Below are 20488 nucleotides of genomic sequence, written 5' to 3'. Positions count from 1 at the left end.
CGGGTGTCACGATTGAGTCTCAAGCAACAAGACAGGGTAAGACTTATGCCGAGCGACATCGATATTACTAGCGGAACCGCGAGTGCTCCGCAAATGTAATCCATATAGATACGTAGAGTATTTAGTAATCCCAGCTGGCCTTTGGTTTCTCGTCGTTGACCATTGGCACGATTAAGCTGAGAAGCAGATTAATCCGCAGAGTTGTTATATTTCTCAGTTTTGAGTACCATTGCGCTTCCCTCAATTGGGCGAGACTCCTTGGCGTCACATGGAAGAGTTATGAGGAGGTGCGCTCATCCTTCATTCGTGCAGTATCCATTAGCGTACAATAACGAGTCGTCAATACACGTCCGGTAGGTCGTATTTTGAGTAGAGCTATTTAGCAAGACTGCCGTCAAGGGATCAGGATTCTACGTGCGCTGTAGATATACGTGACCGATGAGTCGTACATCGGCTTGATTTATTGTAGACCGAGTTCGTTTCCAACAGCGATGTGTAAAATGCGTACCAGGTATACGCACGTGCACGTAGTTTAGGCCCGTAGCCCGGAGCGACAATTGCAGCCGATGGAATAAATGGGAATGACGTGCCGATTCACACCGATCGTTTCGACACCCCCGAGGATTAGCAGTACATGGCTTTGGATAGGAGCGCTCAACACGAAATTTCTTCTGCATCAAAAAGGATGCCAATTATTTTTTATATGAGGCCTAATTGCTTCCCGTTCTATTCATTCGGCAATAACTCTGTTGTTTATTTGTGTTTAGAAGAATACAATTGTACCAACTCAAAACCTAGAAATAGCTTCGATTTGTCACCAAATAATTTTACATCACAGTCAAGTAGAATCTTGCTCGTACCTATGTATCATATATATATATATACATATTATATACCATATGGAAGTTCGCCGTCGGTTCCATGCTTCTCTTTAGAGCTGCGTAAATAACTCAACGTGTACCGACTTTCGTATAAATGAAATGCATATATACGGGTAACCGGTAGGACGTCACGTTTGGACATGTCCGATTTGAGTTATATTAAATATTAATCGATTAATTGATGTTGATTATAAACGTTATAGCACAGTGGATTTGAGGAACCCAACGAAGTTTATTGACTAAATCTAAAGTATGAGGAGTCATGAGAATTGTTGTTAAGGCGTCTTCCAACGGCCCCGACGTTGCCCCCCAGTGTTTGTCAGAAACTCTGCCACAATAAGTGCGATGTCCATGCGTGAGAAACCGATGCGTTATGCCTGCCGTACGGCAAGAGCCACGTTGGATTGTTTAGAGTTATTGTTTAACGGGTTGCTGAAACTTGTAAGATATAACAATAACAAGCGGAAGGCAGCAGACAAACTCGAGGGGCGTATTCGGCTGTGGAAGAAGCAACGGTTAATTTAAACGTTGAAATGTTTCATGGAAGCCGTCCTGTAAGTTTAGCTCAGATCTTTCGTCGAAGTAATTCGGTAATTTTATTAATTCGTTAATTACAAGGTATTGTTGCCTTTGAGGACTGTCAGGGAAGGTGTCGATACTGGTCATGGAATGGTTTTAAAGGTTTCGTATCGCATGGACGTGAGGGGTTTGTAAGACGCACATTGTTAAAGCTTTATAAGAGCACTTTCACCTGAATCCACCATTATTCATTTATGCTATTGCTACAGTGACCTATTCTATCGTATTTTTTGAGCATGGTTAATTCTGAAATAGTTTTGAAAATTACGGTTGTATAGTAGTAGAACAAAAACAAAAACGATGCGTAAATCATATGTGAGCATTGCTTTTGCAGAGTAGACAGATACAAAGTGAGGGATAGAAATTTGAAAGGTGAGTTGTCGACCGGTTGAGGTTTCGCTTTTCGAGTTTTTATATCCTGTAGCTTTTTCGAGCCGAACAGCCTGGCAAAAAAAAATTACCGTTCCAACTACGCCTAAACATTAAATGCTCGATTAATAATAGCGTGTTCAGTGTCAACGTTATTATTGCGTCCCTTGGCTACCAGACGTCCCAGTCAAAAATCAACGCCTGATCAACTCGATGTGTAACGGACGCTCATCAGCCATTAGCCCGTCTAGTAAGTTAGGCATCTCAGAGGGGTTCCGTTTTGTGATTTCGTCTCGTCATTTCTATTTACGAGAACAACTGGGGGGAGAGAGGGGGAACCACAAAGTAAGTTTTCTAATGCCTTTATTACGCATCTTCGCTATTGTGGTATGGGTCCAAATAGGTTGACATGTGGAGGACCTTGTACCCCCGTGCGGAAGTGCAAACACATCACCCAAAGACTGCTCGTAGGAAGTGACAGTACGGCCAGCCATAGAATTAATTTGCTGGATGCAGCGTAAATTGAGTTCGTGATACAGCCTCCTTCTTATTGGGTCCTACTGCGAATCGAAACGCCACTTGCCCTGGCTTTTCGATCCTGAGCTGCAGATACTGTCAGTAATAGAGCTGCAAATGGCTTACGTTTGCTATTTGAGCTACATGTGCTGATCTAGACCAAGGAATTACATTATTGGTACTCGCAACAATATACATGTCGACACATGGCGGCCGATCACTCAAAAAAGTTAGCGAGAAACCTATACGTAAAAATACGTACGAGGAAATGCGTATTTTGGAAAGAAAATAAAAAACCGGTAACAGCCGCTCGATCGAATTGGCGGTGATCTATCGGCAACTACTCTTCTGCTACTGTCCTGTACAGATCTTTGCGGCAGTCTTCATGCTTATCTCTTTAGAGTCTACGCTGTTTGACCGCTGCTTTCTGTTTAGGAAGAGTAGATCATATTTTTTGCCGCGACAACAAACCAATCTTGACAATGGAGCAATCCCCTCAGTTCAAGCCTGGCTGTTTACCATTTCAAGTGGTAGTAGCCTTTCCACAAACTGTTAAAAATGTCGTTAGGTTTCCTCGTGTTCAACAAAACAGCGTGATATACATTTGTATCCTACATGTAATAGCTGTAGTTTTAACTACCATTTAATGCCTAGCCACTTACACCGACGCAGGCCAAAAAAATTCCGATTTCGTAATAAAATACCTTCGACGAGAACATTATATATATATATATGTCTACAGATTTCGCCGTATCGTATCGCAAACAAATTCTAATATGTAGCTGCGTTTCCTATTAAATTGTTACTACTCCTGCATACAATTTTAGCTTAGGGAATACTCCAGAAAGAACCGGGCGAGGAAAAATGATGTGGAACTTTGAACAAAGTGACGCCGGTGAAAATAACTTTGTTTAAAAAAGTATTTTAATTTGCTCTTGCATGAATTGTGAAATAGTGAATTAGCTACTTACCCATTATATTATCACGTGTACCCAACTATACGCCAAGCACATTCATCTTACTTTGAGCTGCGAGATTTGTGACCAATGTCGTCCCGTCTCGTAGTTCATAGTTATTTTGAATTGCGTCGGCGAGGGAAAATAGATTTTTACAGGTATATTTTCATCAAAATAGTTTCTACCTACGCGAGAATGCCGTCTATAGTCAAGCAGCTCGAAACGTTTCTATAGAAATGTCTCGAGCTGCGAGCTATAGAATGACTCCTGCAGCTATGTTATAGGATTTTCATTATATATGAACTGATCTGCAGTAAATAACTACAGTCAATAATTCACAAGAGGAAATTCGAGTCATCACACGTAAAACGATCTATCTATCTTCTTATGAAAGATCTATCAAAGGCGTTGATGCCTTTCACTGTTAGCTGATTATGGTCTACGGTGTGCAGTACAAAAGAACGTAGTCCCGTAGTTAGTACCTAAGAGGGTAGCACCACCTATGGAAAAACGCCACAGTATCTAGTAAGAAAGACTCGCACTAGGTTAGGTATTTTCCTACCATTTGAGAGATAATCGTGTCATCCATCGTCCGTTGTTACCTTTCCCGTTCATATTGCGAATGACATTTTTGCCACAGCGATTTATTTTTCTTGCCTTTCAGAGATATTGTCGAAAATAAAACCGGACGATCTACCGGGACAGATTGACAGTTATTAGTGGACAGACTGGGCATCTTTTTAGGACAATCGTTGACCGTACATCTGTGCAAATTTGTTTCATTATTCTTACTTTTGGCACCGTGAAAAATTGATAAACGTTATATAAAAGCGTTGACAAACGTTACGTCAATACAAGATGGCAACCACTGAAGCGATGGAAAATCTCAGCGCAATCCTGCACGGCAAGCACGATCTCCGGCTGGTAATTTCAGATCGCGATAGTTATTTATTCCTATTCTAGTTCCGGCTCCGGTCATTTAAGTGCGTGTCGTGTATAAGTTCCTCCGATGGCGGAGATGCTAGGCCGTTCCCACTTAAATCGTGACTTAATATTAAGTCATTGATTGAAATTTTGAATATCGTTTTATCCAAATGATAATGGATAATAAGCATTTGCTATTAGTTACACACTAAAACTATTGGATCTACTTTAAGTTTAAAGAAACTTATGGCATTATATTTATTTTTGTCTGCTGTTTTTCAGGAGAAATCACCCATTCCTGACCCGTTAGACGATGGTACGATTTTCATTATAGTACTTAGTAAATCAGATAATCAGAAAGTTACGACTCCTAACGCGATACGTGCTAATGTTGTGATGATAAAATGAGAATTAACTTTTTCCATGTTTATTACATGGCTGTTTGTCTCTGCGTTCATATAGATGTTCTGCTGCGGGTAGCCTCAGTGGGGATCTGCGGAACGGATTTGCATTTTTGGCACGAAGGGCGAACAGGCCGATTTATTGTTACTGAGCCTGTCGGTCTCGGACATGAGACAAGCGCGTATGTCACAAAGGTTGGCAAAAATGTCAAGCACCTCAAAGTTGGTATGTTGGCATGCGTTGTAAATATTATAGTTAAAACTAATGAATTTGTTTAACAAAATCAAATCCGACAGTCGATCTTTTAGTGCTCGCTCTTTTCTTAGTATCTATTTATTGCAAAAAAAAAAACCTGCGGTAAGTTTTGTGGCTTTTCGCTATCCCTTATCTTGAAATACTCTTGAAGTAGGTGGACAAGCAAAGGTGTCAATTTGATACGAAAGTTTTCTATTTTCCTACGATTTTGAAAAATATTTGTAGCCAATAAGTTATTAATATCAATACTACGCATTTACACTGCCTGAAGAAACAAACGTGTTACCTTAAAAAAGGTTTCACCCATTTTTCTTGAATCACTGCTTGTGAATACAGTAAGGTATCGATGTCATTCGTTATATATCGTTGTTTAATAGGGGACCGAGTGGCTATTGAACCAAATTTGACGTGTCGGAAATGCGAATTCTGTAAGCGTGGTACTTACAACCTTTGTCCCACAATCAGTTTCGTTGAGGCCTCACCATACAGAGGACATTTTCGAAAATATACTCTGTCGAAGGCCGATCTCGTTTTCAAGTAAGTCGTCGCATTGTTCGATCAAATGCTGAGTTCAGATTCCGCTGGAAATATTTGCCAATAAACAAATGAATTCTTCATTAATCCGAAGAGAATAGATATTCACGATCATAGTTTAGGATGCCGTGATTCATTTCAATTTGCATTTCGTACTACCTATGATTCTTTCAGGGTGGCGGATCATGTTAGCATGGAAGAGGCTGCCTTAGTAGAACCATTTGCCGTTGCAATACAGGCCTGCAAACGGGGCAACGTTCAAGCAGGCCAGAAGGTTCTTGTGTGTGGGGCAGGACCGATCGGCTTGCTATGCATGTGTGCTGCACGAGCTTATGGGGTCGACAACATTGTTCAAACCGGTCAGTTCACACTAATAAACTTGTGCGCATGAAGAATATAGGGCCAGTTATGTTTCCTGTTGCTGCATTGCGATTCTATCTCAGGTATGCTCATCTTTTTGTACAGATATCATTGAACCAAGACTGAAAACTGCCAGAAGTATGGGAGCCAATCACACGATTAACGTGTCCGATTTGAAACCCGAGGAAGTCGCCAAACGGGTTGAGGAACTGTTGGGAGCGCAACCCGAAATCACTTTTGAATGCACGGGAAACGAGCTTTGCTTGCAAACTGCCGTTTACGTGAGTGCTAAAATTCTTGCGAAGTAATTTTAGCAATAGTGTTATGCATTACACCTTCAATGGGCTACTACCATGGTTAAAGTAAGCAATCAAGTATCTCCATTGTGTTTCATACGTGAAGTTTCTTATTAAATAAATCTGTTTAGTACGAACCACAAAATCAACAGATCGACATACACTTACTATACATACAAAAAGCTATAGCGTATTATTAGTAATATTTAAACTTTTTTTTATTGTTATACTTGTAAAAATAGGCCACAAAACCGGGAGGTTCCGTTTTGGTCGTTGGTATGGGAGCACTTATGAGCAAAGTGCCCATCATGGAAGCCGTCGTTAAGGAAATTGACATTAAGGGTATTTTCTGCTACGCGAACTGGTAAGTACATTATTAGCTCACTGAATAGCGACGCGGGTATATTATTTATTCTACAAAATTGTATCTACATTGCGCTACATTTAGTTTTGTTTGTTCCTATTGGCATAATTTCATTGATCCGGTACAGCTAGGGCAATGTGTTGCCGTAGTTTGATTCTGTGACAGTTCTTCTTGCTGCGGTATTAGCGAATTAATGGCTCCAAATTCCTATTGTAGCCCATAATCCCTCCAAGTTCAATATAGATGCGCCCCAAGTGTCCTCGTCATAAATTCAATCATAAAGGAGTTAGATCTGGTTGTATTCTGAGGCAACACAGGTACCTGGCTTATCTGCAGTAAAGCCGGCTTGCGAACCTGGGTATCACGGTGGCGAAGAACCCGTCAGTTGTTGTCTCAGGCCATTATAGACCGACAGCATTAAAACTTACCCTGACAGGCGAAGAAGATTGTGAAAAGAAGCTTGCTTCCTTTTCTGGCTATCGCAGCTTTCTTCGGTCTGGGCTCGTTTCTGAAGTAACGCTGAGACAGTTAACGCAAATTAGGCAAACCCTCTCCTATGCTCTACGTTTTCCTGGGAGCAGTTGCTGACAGGCTTGCATAAGTCCTTCGGCATCTTGTGTTTGCGCTCTCAGGGAATCGTTCATAATGATACCAAATGATTCACGTGGAACGGCTCAGCTTTGTGAACTTCTCGAAAGTGTTGCAAGGGAGAAACGAGAACAAAGATCAATAATGATCTTTGTTCTCGTTTCCCTCTGCACTTTCTATCAATGGTCGCCTACAATAAAGATCTATCGTCTATCACGGAACCTCGGACACTCGGGCCTTCAGTCATCGTCTGGTCTCCAAACGACTGTTGTCATTACTCCAAGAATTTGAATTTCTGATTCTTGTCATCGCAACATTTTGTACGCGTTTCAGCCACCGCATTTTACTTTCCGTTACGGCGGTTTAAAGAATCACTCTCTCGTGCTTCGAATTGGCATGCTATGTGCTTCGATCTGTGAATAACAGATGGCTGGACAGACCATCAGGTGTAACCCTATAACCGAATATACCATACATATCGATGTGCTTCCATACCGATTTCGTTCGTAGTCAACTGAAAACTCGTTCATGCTCCCGTTGAAGGTAACTGCTTACTAGCAAGATTACTGAATGAAACCAGTCATAACCCATGAAGAACCACATAAAAGAACATGGTAAATAGCTAAGCCCAATCAGCTCGAGGCCTCCACTTCTATCTTTCGACCTGCTAAACTAGACATACAGAACATGTTTTAATAAGCTCTTTCAGACAGAAGAGAGCTATAGATAGCCGCAGCCAATTGGCAATTTGTGTAAGTATAATGTTGCTTCTTCCTTCAGTTATCCCACGGCAGTTTCACTGATAAACTCGGGCAAAGTAAAACTCTCTCCGATGATTACTCATCGCTATCCACTAGAGAGGGTAGTGGAAGCGTTTGAACACGCACTAAGCGGCTGCGACGGCGCGATCAAGATCACGGTCAACTGCTACAGGCCGTAAACATTTCATCAAGAATATGCCCGCCGCCCCTTCACAGCTCGTGGTATACCATGCAGTCTATGGCAATTGCAAATAAGAAACACTATTTTCAATAAAGTGTTAACTACTGGAAAATGGAAAGTTCATAATCAAATATATATACAAGGCTTGATATAAAAAAACTATTCATATATGAATATCTGACTGAATTTAATTGATGCTTATAGAAGAACCGTTTCGAATTATTTTTGGCTGTTTTTTGGTAAAAAAAAGAAAAAAAAATGACGCGCACTGATCTTAATAGTAAATCGGTGATTAGAACTTTATTTTTTTTAATGTTGATATTTTATAATTACTACACAGTATTAGTATATTATTTTACCATAGTAGTAATGATAATGCCTATAGTACATGTAATTATATTAGTCGCTATTATGTTGATAATTTAACCAGTAACAGTATTTTGTTATTGGGATCTCTTACTGTTTTCCACTTGCCCGCTGTCAAGGGCACCCTGTCCTTCTCATGTAGAATCCGTTGAGTAGTTTAATATATGTTAACAGCTGCGACATCGTATTGCGTGTGCACTCGCCGATCTTCACGCTTCGTCCGGTACGTACATGCATATAGCAGACTCTTCCAATACCTGTGTGAGCGTTACACGTAGAGGGCTAGGCAACCGCAGTCGTGGTCCAATTTCCCTTAAACTCAACCTTAGTAGCCAATAGGCCAATCGCAATGCAAGAAACTCGAGCGTTTCGTTTATTACCTATCGTCACGCGCAGTACGGCGACTATTTAGTTTCATATCTGACAAAAATTAGTTACAGAATGATACCCTGTTTTCGCAAGATGGTGTGACTTGGCACAACGTATAGTCTCTCTGACTACACCCTCACAGCGACTTCGGAGCACACTTTAAATGTCCATACAGTTAATACAAATTCAAAATGATAAGCAAGGACTTCACGCGCTGTTCATCTTAGTGAGATGATAATTTTGAGCCGGCACGCGATAGAATAACCTTTTGCCGAATAGAAGTGTTCTACTTAAAAGCGACAACTGTTGACGACCGTTTGTAGACCACTTGTCTTTAAATTGCAGTATTAGAACAATATTTCGGTCTGTCATTTAACTGTGATCGGCTCATATTCCTGTAGAAAATAATCGTCAACTGTCAGCTATGGCACGAATGAAGCCCTTAAAGGTCTCCAGCTGCTAACGTTCATCCTAACGTAATCACTTGTCCTAATCAACGCCCCGTTGCTTGCTCCTTGACATCATAGCCTTGTTTGAAAATCTACTTCAATACGCTAGCAATTGTAAGTAACAAAAGAACGCCAGCCCTTGAGACAGGCAAGTTTTAAGCAAGTATTCTACCTAGACCTCGCGTTACCTGCGTGATCGATGAAGTCAACAGTTAGTGAATTAGCTTTCCCTTTCTGTGTGCAATTTATCACAATTGTGATATATAATATATCTTTTCAATAACTAATGCACGATATAAATCGGAGGCCATCTACACGCTTTTTCCCATATGTCGTCGTGCATATAATGAGAACAGCCGCGCCTTTCATTACGTATATCTTACTTGGATTATTCCTATTGTCAAATCTTTGAGTTCATGCACTTCAACCTATTCCAGGCAAGAAATGACAACCCTTGCACCGCCTGGTATCTGGCAGTTGTTTACTCTCCGCGTTAGGTTCAGCAGTCTGTCATCTATAGTAGAAAGGTCAACGATGACGTGACTTCGAACGATGTGCGATTTCTTTGAATTAGCATATTATTGTTTTACGTATTATACGTGGGTCTGAAAAGCACAAAAACCTAGTTCAATGGTTCGGAAACAGCTTTATACACCTATGACAATTAAATTTCATAGTCGTTTCACCTTCGCACTCCATAAGCCGTTATTTGACTGTCAGTAATCTTTGCGGCTGTGCTAATCGATAGCTTGGATTTGCTCGTCGATTAAAATTCATAGCGTCATTTCCATCTGGTCCTATGAGTCCTTACCAATACGCAGTGATTACAAGAACAGGAGAAAGAAAAAGGATGACAAGTTCCATCTATTTGGCACTCGACCTCGGCCTCGCAGACTCTGACATAACTGTTTTTTGTTGAAGCTATACGTAACCCAATTGTATGCTATTTTCCAAGGGTTCACTTCTTTGGCAATCAATGTCACTGAAAAACAATATGTATTACAACATTTGTTTTAGTGCATAGCTAAGTACTGTAGATAAAGGAAGAAAACTTTTATGAAGCTTTTATCATGATGAAGTCACTTTTCTTTCTTTCGTAGTATCGGATGGCTAAATAAATAGTTTTAAGGTGAACCTTGACAATATAGCCATATCCTTCACTTAACTTCGATTGTCGTTTTGTTGCCGTTCATTGTTTTTTATCGTCCTCCCGTCAACCAACGTCTTCTACACCACACTATAGTGTATCTACAGATATTTCGGTCTCTCGAGTAAATCAGATTGGACTATTTTTTTAGGGTTGGTTGCAGATGTGTTCATTCTGCGGCGCAGGTCCCTTCCGTGTCTCGGAAGCATCGTAGAGTCCTGCCTGCAGAGGCACCTTCTAGCTGAAAGTAAACGGTCCTTAACGGAGTTTAGCAGTTTGTGACTCGAAGCTCAGTGGTCTGCTTTTGCGGCTAACGTATCAATTGATTATGATATTTGTTGAATTTTCGTTCCGTCCGTAGTACTGTTCCGGAAAAGATTTTTCTGCTTCTGCTTGATGAAAAATCCCGGTTTTACGTTACACACTCACGTGGGTTTTATGCGCCCGGTTACATGGCAGATTGGCATCTTGGTAGCGGTCAATATAGAATTAACGGAACTATTCCCGTCCTGCACTCTTCATCGCACTGTTACATCTCTCTCTCTCTCTCTCTCTCTCTCTCTCTCTCTATATATATATATATATATATATATATATATATATATATATATATATACTATCGCGCTAGAGTATGTGCTGGGATGTTGTCTAATAGCTTGCAAAGCCTGATACAATCAGACAAACTTCTTGACTCTGAAACTGACTCTGCACCCTTTTGGTCTTTTTTCTTTAATTACCGCTAGTTCACCAATAAAATACATCAAGAGCCTTGTTGATCTCTATCTACGTAAATGTTCGTATGGTTTCAGTAATCATCAGTGTTTTCCTTCTGAACAATTCCGTATAATTATAATAAACTTAATAGTTATATTATGTATATTAATAGTATAGTAGACTTCAAATCGAGTGGAAACTTTGTACTTTGCTTTCATCACGCAGATGATTTCGAGATTCAAGATGTGTTTCCCTCTTTCTTAAATCGCTTCTTTGTCCTTCATAACTCTATCTAGTGCCTTTCCTACTTCCTTTTTCGCTCCCGCTGCTTTGGCATCTTTCATCTGTTTGCGTTCATACTGGCCATTTTGATTTCTGTCTTTTGTATTCTTTGGTATGCTTTTCGCGGACTATCTTGCGTTCACTTGAACTTCGTCTTTAACTCACCCATCGATCCTCTTCAACCCCTTTGTCTTGTACGCCTATCCCGGGTCCGCAACGGGGAGCGTCTGTTTTGGTCACGTCACCAGCATGACTCCACCACCCCAGCAGTATTAGCAGCAATGTAAATACATGATCACAATTTTTCTTTTAAAGCCTCTTTGGAAAAATCTGAAACTATCATCAAATGTAATTAGCTTTACTTTTGCCTATTGTTTTTTTTAGTGTAACTGACTTTTCTTTCTACGTTGTCGACACTGCTGACGTTTCGATTCATGATATATGTTCCCTAATATGGTTTAATCCTTATACTAAACAAGCTAAAAGCTTTAAGAAAAGGATTCAACGGGGATGCATGTCTCCTTAGGAAGGGATACCCCTTACTTTTTCTGTTTCATATTGATCTGCTATTTTATTTTTTTCGGTTCGAATCTTCGTTAGTATTTGGGACAGTTTTTAACAATTAGTCGGTTCGAGCAGACGCGCTCGAACTTATTAGTTAATTTCGGCATTGGCTGCCTTCGCTACCCATGACACAGGCGAACGCGTAGTCAAACCTCAAACGCGCGTTGATAAAGTTCATCTCTCATTTCATTATCGCATGTGCAATGTTTACATTAATATAACACACTTGTGCTTTACATATCTAAATCGACCGATCTGAACGGCGGAGTAATGCAAAGCACACATTCGCGTCTTGTCATTATGTGTACGTAAATATGATTTTGATGTACAACTGTACTTGAATCTGTATGTACATGGTAACGGTCTTCGACGTCATCTAAACAGAAAATTCGACCGTTTGCCACCGGCTGACAGGCAAAGGGTGACCAAAAAAAGGTTCGATCCTGGACAAAGTTGTGAGATCTTCTTTCTCTATCAATGTCGGAAACTGGCAAAAGATCCAGATTGTTTAGCAGGTGGTTCTGATCATCGTTGGCGTTCATCATCCAGTTACCCGCGCAGGGTCAAAAAGTTTCCAAGCAAGCATTGAATTATATATATGTATGTATATATATATATGGCGACTTTTTCTCTCGGTCTTGCGCTTTCTACACGTTCAACTCAATCACTCTTTTTCATTCAACCTCTCTTTCTCTCTCTGCAATAATAATACTAACAACTACCATTACTCTACATGTATAGTTGCCTCTGGAATTCTGTCGTTTCCTCGTATATCATACTACCCCTGAAGGATTTGCGAAGTCTAATTTAGCTGATTGCATTTAGCTAAACAGCTGATTGCATGGCACTTGCTTCCTTTCCTTAAGAAATTTCTTTGCAGTGTCCCGCGTTTCCCATAGCAATTAATGGCATGCCGTAATGTCGTTAATTTCCCATGGAAGTCATCAGTTGTATGCGGTGACTCTTTATAGTTGAACGTTACTTCTCTACTTCCTTTCCAGTTTTTCATCAGTCTTTGGTAGCGTACGGCCGGCGGTCAAATGATACCGTGTACCGTAGCGTATTCGTGAACTTCGTCAGTTTACGCTGCGGTCTCATGCAGGCCGTCTACGATCGTTGTAGTTGTTACCAATTCGTCCGGGATTGGAACTCCTGTGGATGAGCTGCTGAAATTGGCGCCTAGCATTTCGCTGGTCGTTTCGATATCGCCATCGGTTGTAGCAGGACTACTTCTCTGTACTGTGACCGTAATGCCGTGATCAGCTATCGCGGAGGTGCCACAAGTTATGGGAACGTCTTCGGAGGAACGAGAAACTGCCCCCAAAGTTGCTGTGTCGTGCGCTCCCGATAGACCTACCTCCTTTTCAGGATCGGATGTTTGTGAGGCGGTGTGACTAACCGGTCGAACAATTTCGCTATACGGCGGTGGATCTTCGCAGAGTGATGCATATGATGGCGGATCGTCCTCAAGGGAGATGTCGCCAGTACTCGCACTAGCTCCGCTCGCACCCACTCGCGCCCCTGGTATTTCGAGTTGATCGCTGCTTCTGCAACGTTGGATGAATATAAGTGCAATTTTTAGAAATATCATCGTATACCGCTACAGATATGTAGTGCGTGTAATATATAAAGTCAACAAGCTTTCTAATTCAATTATGTTGAAAAACGTCGCATTACCAATGAGCGTATCACAATATATAGTACTCAAATAAATGCTGTAGACGCTTCGCACATTGCTGGAATGCATCAAATCTTTAGGCTTATATAAATAGGCATAAATAATTTAATTGTTCAACTTTTGTTTTTGGGTCCTTGACTTAATCCTGTTTACCTTTCGAGTGCCTTCAATGCTTATGTTAATAACTCCACTTCAACACTCTTAGAGAGTTAGGCCAATATTTGACAAGGGGCCCTACGTGCAATTATACAGTAATTCTTTTCGTGCGTTTTTCATTTGCAAACAACATTGTCTAATTATAAAGGTATGCAGCTATCAAAATAACGATGCTCCGCAGATTGATCGTCATTTTCAAAAGACAGCATAGAAAACGCCTAGCAAACAAAGCCAAATAAAGCGCAAAACAACGGATTCCTCAATTCATTATAACCCTCATCGAACAACATTGATCACTACCGATCTTCCTTTAAGTTCCAAATGCCATTCTGACTTTCCGCGTAATGATCATTGCATAATTTCTTCGCGGTTACGTCTGCGCCATGCAACATACCTATGTGAGTGTCGGACTGCATCAAGTCCCGAGAACGAGTTTGAGCGTCGCCGGCGGAATGATCGCGAATGCAACGCCGCGATTTGTGCGGGATGCACACTAGAGGGCAGTACGAGACACACCTGCCGAGGTGAGGGCGGAGGAGTGGAATGGGCACCACCCTGGCCTGAGGTGCCCACATGCGGACCTCCGTGCGAACCACTTCCGCCGCCCCCGTGGCCGCCTTGGTAGAAGCGCCGCGCACGCCGATGACCCGAACGCGGTAAACTACAACATCTGTTACCAGAAGGTGGCCACAGTTCGTGTTCAATAACAATGTTATTATGATTATTGATGTTAAGCCACATACATGGACAGTCATTTTCGTATAATCGAAGACATTAAATTGATTTAGACGGTTTCGTAGGGCAAGAAACAAATAAAACGGGAGGATTTTAAGGTAATTTGTTTCCGCCGGCGACAATAGCCGCGTTTAGGTGGTTCGTACGTGTGAGTGCGATTTCCAAGGTGAGGTTGACGGAGCCCCACAACAAAGCCGAATAGAACGGGAGGCACAGCGAGCAAGGAGTGTGCGAAAGAAGACAAAAACACATAAAAACACGCGAGTTAACAATTTCAAACGTGTGAATAGGTTAAGCTCAGTATTGTGCTAGGAAAAGATATTTAAGTCAACAAATCTTCGGAACGTACTAGTATAGTTTTTGCTTTTTTTACATGAGAAAAAACATGGATAAGTTTAAAGTAATAAACAATTGACGTCAATTTTTAAAAATCGTAAAAAATGTAAATCTTATCTTCTATATAGTCCATTACCTTCTGACACAGCGGCGATCTAATGGCGAGTTGGGCGAGCGAGGCACATCCAGCATGGCTGGCAATTGAAGTGCTGATCCTCGAGGGACCACAACGAACAGGACCGGTCGCTCGCGAGGTGAAGTTCGGCCTCCGACTCCACTACCAGCAAACGCACCAGCGTTTCCTATTACGGTATGACGAGCAAATCATCTATAGTTAGTATAATTAGATAAGGTAACTATAATAACAAGCTAAAAAGCACTTTCATATAATTAAATACTATTGATTTTATTTTTATTATTATTTTTTAATATTTATGAAAGATTTTTCAACGTTCATATCTTCTGCATGCAGTACACATCTCAGCTTTTGCGAGTATCAAACAAAATCGATAAAAATGAGTTAGTAATCATTTAAAGCCACCTGTCAACAAATGTATGCAGAAGATTTTCAACCTAAAGAACATCCACAACCATACAGTAATGCTCATGATGTGTTCCCCTTTTACTGCTAAAGACATGCGATGGTGGCGTTGACTGAAACATCACTATCGTGCACTTGTAATCAATTGAGGAATCGGTAACGACATTTTCATATAATAATAGTGCGCATGTATAGAGTGGACGCTGATTTTTGCCAGCCCAAGTCAACTTACCTGAACGTTGCTGCCCATGTCCTCCTCCAGTCCGTTCTACTGAAGTGTTGGGATGACTGGCACTACCTCCATTGCCCGTACCTATGTCCCCGTTATGATGGGCACTGCTGTTATGATTAGACGGGTTGTCGAGAGGCGAGCGGGGCCCTTCCGCGGGGGCGGATGCGATCGAGCGAGTGGAGCTAGAGACCCCACCCGACAGGAAGTACCTGCCGCCGCTGCCCCGAGAGGGCGACACCACCTGACTCTGAGTGGGAAACACCTGTATTAGTAACACAAGAACAAAAAAGGACAACAACAGTGACACCATACATGTCAGTTGCGCTAATAAAAGTGCTTACTGCAGTGCTTATGTACATATAATATAGTACCAATAATACGAGCCGTGATTATGCCACTTTACATTTTGCTGTCTGCCCAGCGGAAATCAGTACTTGCTGAGAAAAACAAAAAAGTTCGCTTCCTTGTCCAAGGTTTTGTTTTTCTTTTACACTTAATTAAGATTTATCTAAGTAGTTCAAAATTTCAGAGCCATTTATCGTTCCATACTTGTGTGGTGCAAGTAATAATACATCGGTATCAAATCGCGATCCGTACAAGTAGTTTTATCTAACCAGCAATCTCTATCTGAATATATTCGTACCTCTGTCAGAATGGAAATGCGGTGCGTAGCTTGCACAATTTCCTATTTAACAGTAACAGATTAGTTGGATCAATGACGTTGATATATCATTGTAACACAAACTAGGTTACGCGCGCCAGTACGGTATGGACGAGAAACGTCTATGATGTTCAACTTGGGTCTTGCTAAGGTAGCAGGCTTTTCACTGATTAACATGTTTCATTTTCATGTATGAATTTACATAGGCTAAAATAATTCAGTAAAACATAATAATCGAACAAAGGCTTTCTACAACCCAGATGAAAGCCCTGTCATCAATAGTCAGAAGAAGAGCAAAATGTTCCTTACTAACCCACGTCCCGTGTATGAACGCATGGTGCTTTTATGCTGTCGTTCGACCTAACCTGCCTAGCAAAATAGCGAGCGCCTAGTAATACCTCGGGCTGGATCGGCCTGGTAGGTGGATCTCTAGCTGAGACATTATTGCGTTATACATTCAATATAGACAGCTCGAAGTAACCATGGTTAAAGGGTGTCCATTTGCAAACAACTTTTTTGCCGACAAAATGATAGGCATCCAGCGATAGCCGCAACAACGCATTCTCCATCTGGACAGCTGCTCTGTTATTTTGGTTTGTCTGGCACATGATAGCTTTGCTACGTAGAAAACAACGGTGACGTTAGAATGGACGGCTGAGGCCTACAGAATAGCTAGTGGCCAACCTATTGCCATTGTAAAGTAAAAGCGCTGTAGAGTCTTCTCCGTCTGAACTAATACGTACTAATGAAAACCTCGATTCACGAAAATAACCCCCTTATTCTGCTACACCTCTCTAGCTAAACAAAACCTACTTGGCACCCCACAAAAAATCCCCACTATGAGTTCAAGCGTCCCCCAATTGCACTGCACTCCATTATATGCAAATGCTTGATGTCAAATAAGTCGGCATTGACAAACAGAAATTGTAAAGCTTCTTGTTACTTTGATCCAATCTCTAAATACAATTAACTACGTTGAAATATTAAAAAAAATTTGTGTTTATGGTCAATCATAGATTGATGGCAGTCGACTTCGATGAGATGATTTGCCCGTAATGCCGTAGTCAATCGAAAACCTAAATATTAAAACGGAAATCTTATGTTTCGAAGTGACAATGACTAGGCAAAAAGCTTTCATTGAGATCAGACGTAGAGCGGTAACTTATCATGGCACTTATTCAAGCTGAGGTTATTTGGTAACGATGCTGCCAATGAAAAAATCAAGTAATTTTTTTTACACAAGTGAGCGTCATCGTTTAATTGATCGAAGACCCTTCGAACGACAGAGTCGGCACAGGAGGCCTATTAAAAGTTGTTCCTATTAAAAGTTACGAGTTAAAAGTTCAATCTAGAGACAAAAAAGGAGTTGCTTTGAAGCCAAGTGTCCCAATGCTAGCAAGGGGTCTTATTACCTCGAGGAATAACGGGCTCTGTTATTCCGTTAGTGTCAACGCAAACTGTCTAGGCAGAAGGTCTACTGTTGGCAGTATAGCTTGATGCACGTACCTCGTGGTAGATGTGGTAACTTTGACAAATATTGTTTACATTTCTACAAACGAAACAATGGGTGAGGCTTCGGGAAATATAGATGACTAAAGCAAACTTTGCGAATAGTGCCCCGAAAGCGCTCTACCGTTAACTATAGTCGTTTTACTCAGACATGGGGTATGTATTTAACTAGCTTCACCAGTTTAAAATAATGTTTGTCTATTACATTATATGTGTGAACAAAGGACGCTATTGTTGTTGTTGTTGTTGGCGCTATTCCCAGCCCCGATACCAGTAGCTAATACGACTATGTGCGTCAGCCAATTGTCCGTACGGGGCAGTCGATAATTATCCCTGCTGTAAAACTGACCCAACCAACCAACCTGTAGATACGTTCCAGGTGGGAAGACAAAGTGTCCGGCTGACGATGCGCTCCGTGGTGAGGGCGAGGCGAAGGCAAACTCTCTCGGGGAAGTGCTGGCAGACTGAATGCCCGCTGGTGGGTGGTGTAGCGATGATGTCGAAATGCTTAACGGTGGTAATGGGCCACTCTTCACTACAGAAGGCCCGTACCGTCTTCCGTTCGGCAGGACTGGCAGTACATTCCCGCTAACACCGCTACCCTCGCTAGTATTTTCCCCCGCAGCATTTCTGCGTCAGCAGCAGCAGTCGGGTCGTGACCAAGGTACGTGGACAAGGCAAAATACAGATGCAGTGCCAGAGGCGTGCGTTGGTTTAGCGGCGGCGTCAAGAGGCAACTTGTACGGCCGCGAAGGAACCGGCCGATGCAGGAAACCGATGTACGTAGGAGTGCAGTCCAAGAACGCGTCAAAAGCGTACGCCCCGTGAACGAAAACGGTAGTCGTGAAAAATTCGAAGAAGAGATAGTGAGAAACAAGCAGACAGAGTTACAGAGCAAAAGACGAGAGAGAGATATATACGTGAGTGTAGGTGACGAAAACTTTGCCGAGGCATAATCGATATTGGCCCGACATGACACTATGATTCTGTGTAGATAGCTGATAATTATATGACAATATTAAATGTCATTGTGGTTATCATTAGCTGGCGTACTGCCGGTCGTAATACTGCTAAATAGGTGCCATGTGCTAGCAATAGATGAAGAGTTCAGCCAACAATTATATAATTAATAGACGTGATTATCAAAGTCGAACTAAATTACGATATTGTTCCTTATATAACGTTGTGCTTTACCTGTAGACATTCCTGATTAATTTTTTTCATGAGACTGGTAACCTCTTTTCTTGCTAAGAAGCTCGGCTACCTAGTAGATCAACCTGTTTACAGTTGTCCAAAGGCTGATAGATTGAAATGTCTGTGGAGTAGAACTTTATGCCGCGACCGCACGAAGGCTAGGATGAAACTGAGAGCCACGTGTAGCTCATCGCTACTTGTGTCGTTTGATTTATCTCGATATAGGAACGCGTCTAGGGTAATTACTGATAGGTGAAGGGAGACCTTGTAAAGCCGAGCAATGTATGTAGTTTTTATAAATTATAAATGCGAACATATTGAAATTAGCTTAATAGTAACCTTGAACGTCGTTTATTTTCTTGCTGCCAAGAATCACAGATGGAAACGCAGTAGGCGAGCACCAGACAGACGATGCTCATCACAAAACAATAAACCGTCCAACTTTCGGTGAATTGGGAGCGGAGACCCTTTTTCCGTAACAATAGCCCGTAGATTCCCAGGCCAGTAAATATGAAAATGGAAAAAAACAGTAGTGATGACATACGCCGCCTGAAAATAAAATCGCATAGGAACAATCAAACGAAAAAGTTAACTAATGGAAGAAGAATAGTCCTATATTGTCTGTCTCTTCGAAAATTGTCAGAGTTTTGATTTGTACGCCCCCGTGTATCTTCTAGGAGTATTGTGTTGCTATACCGTTTAGAGCCTAGCCCTTGATCAACAAAGGGATATCGCCCCTATAACTAAAGAAGCTTTTCTTGTTAGTACTACGTTTTTAATACCTATGTTTTTTAGTCTAAAAAGTCTAGAATTGTTTTGTGCATATCGGGTAGGTAAAAATGTCTCTAGATCTAAATTGCCTTAAAATCTAGATTTTCAACAATAGAATCAATAGGACGTTTCGTACAAGGTACATAATCTATCGGCACTTCTTTGCCGTAGAAACATGATTGTATAAAATAGGCTACCGGTGCAAATCGGAGTGCAGCGAACTATAAGCCGAAATACAAACCTACGAAATAATAATGTAAAAAGTCGCCGGCCATTGGAAAGCTGTGGAACTGAAGCAGCTACTCTGGAGTCTAAGATGTACGTCAGCGTTCGGAGTAGAAGAATCAAATGATATCAAAAAGAGAACATAACTCTTCTGTTACGACCGCTTGCTAGATGTTTCTAAATATTTTAGCTTGTTTCCCCGTAACGTTCTTGCGCCGAAAGCGCGTTACGGTACGGATAGTTTTTGTAATAACAATGACGGCCATGACTATGACTATGACATTAACTAGCTAACCATTTACAACAATATTAGACATGGTGATTTCTTGAAATTGCTTCATTTCAGTCATCATCATAAACATTAGCTAAATTGCCTATGACATAGAAATGCTAGCTTCAACGAGAATAAACGTCTGTAGTCATTATCGTGCTGCATTAGCATTGGAGTTGTTACTTGAATCAACGAGACTATGACCTGACTACGATTGGTACTCTGACGCTAACTCTTGTCAGCATGTCTATGGCGGTTTTCTGCCGTCCTAAATAGCGCATTCCGGCTGCAGCAAGTTGCCATAATAATCGAAGGAACTTCT

General features: G+C 41.3%; 2 protein-coding genes and 1 long non-coding RNA gene across 15 annotated transcripts in view; 1 reads left to right on the top strand and 2 right to left on the bottom strand.

The window, feature by feature from the left end:
* Positions 1–3609, bottom strand: part of LOC147755408 (uncharacterized) — a 41654-nt gene extending 38045 nt beyond the window's left edge. For all 3 annotated transcript variants that reach the window (XR_015327870.1, XR_015327869.1, XR_015327871.1), the window contains exon 1: positions 3317–3609. This is a non-coding gene — a long non-coding RNA (uncharacterized LOC147755408). The remainder of the gene's footprint in view (positions 1–3316) is intronic.
* Positions 255–20333, top strand: LOC111250743 (sorbitol dehydrogenase-like). 10 transcript variants are annotated; one of them, XR_015327867.1, is made up of 12 exons: positions 1689–1832; positions 3966–4225; positions 4508–4541; positions 4688–4852; positions 5260–5419; positions 5591–5775; positions 5882–6057; positions 6315–6436; positions 7805–8007; positions 8475–8555; positions 14911–15072; positions 18074–20333. XR_015327867.1 is itself a non-coding variant. In XM_086989396.1 (10 exons), exons 2-9 carry the CDS (start codon positions 4160–4162, stop codon positions 7962–7964), a joined length of 1068 nt encoding a protein of 355 aa, XP_086845522.1. In that variant the 5' UTR covers positions 1689–1832; positions 3966–4159; the 3' UTR covers positions 7965–8007; positions 8475–10293. The 10 variants fall into 10 exon arrangements, 5 of the variants coding, with proteins under 5 accessions (XP_086845518.1, XP_086845522.1, XP_086845521.1 ...); XR_015327864.1 differs by having other exon boundaries at positions 12859–15072; XR_015327866.1 differs by having other exon boundaries at positions 8452–8555.
* LOC111250742 (uncharacterized) overlaps positions 8241–20488 on the bottom strand; it is a 36410-nt gene continuing 24162 nt past the window's right edge. For both annotated transcript variants that reach the window (XM_022806399.2, XM_022806400.2), the window contains exons 4-9: positions 19239–19448; positions 18068–18335; positions 15536–15797; positions 14899–15064; positions 14086–14361; positions 8241–13404 (exon numbers count right to left, since the gene is read on the bottom strand). In XM_022806399.2, the coding sequence (XP_022662134.1) occupies positions 12939–13404; positions 14086–14361; positions 14899–15064; positions 15536–15797; positions 18068–18335; positions 19239–19448 (1648 nt within the window). In that variant the 3' untranslated portion in view covers positions 8241–12938. The remainder of the gene's footprint in view (positions 13405–14085; positions 14362–14898; positions 15065–15535; positions 15798–18067; positions 18336–19238; positions 19449–20488) is intronic.

This window comes from Varroa destructor, unplaced genomic scaffold (genome assembly GCF_002443255.2).
Source record: "Varroa destructor unplaced genomic scaffold, Vdes_3.0 BEIS01000005.1, whole genome shotgun sequence".
Lineage (NCBI taxonomy): Eukaryota > Metazoa > Arthropoda > Arachnida > Mesostigmata > Varroidae > Varroa > Varroa destructor.
This window is presented reverse-complemented; position numbering and strand designations above follow the sequence as displayed.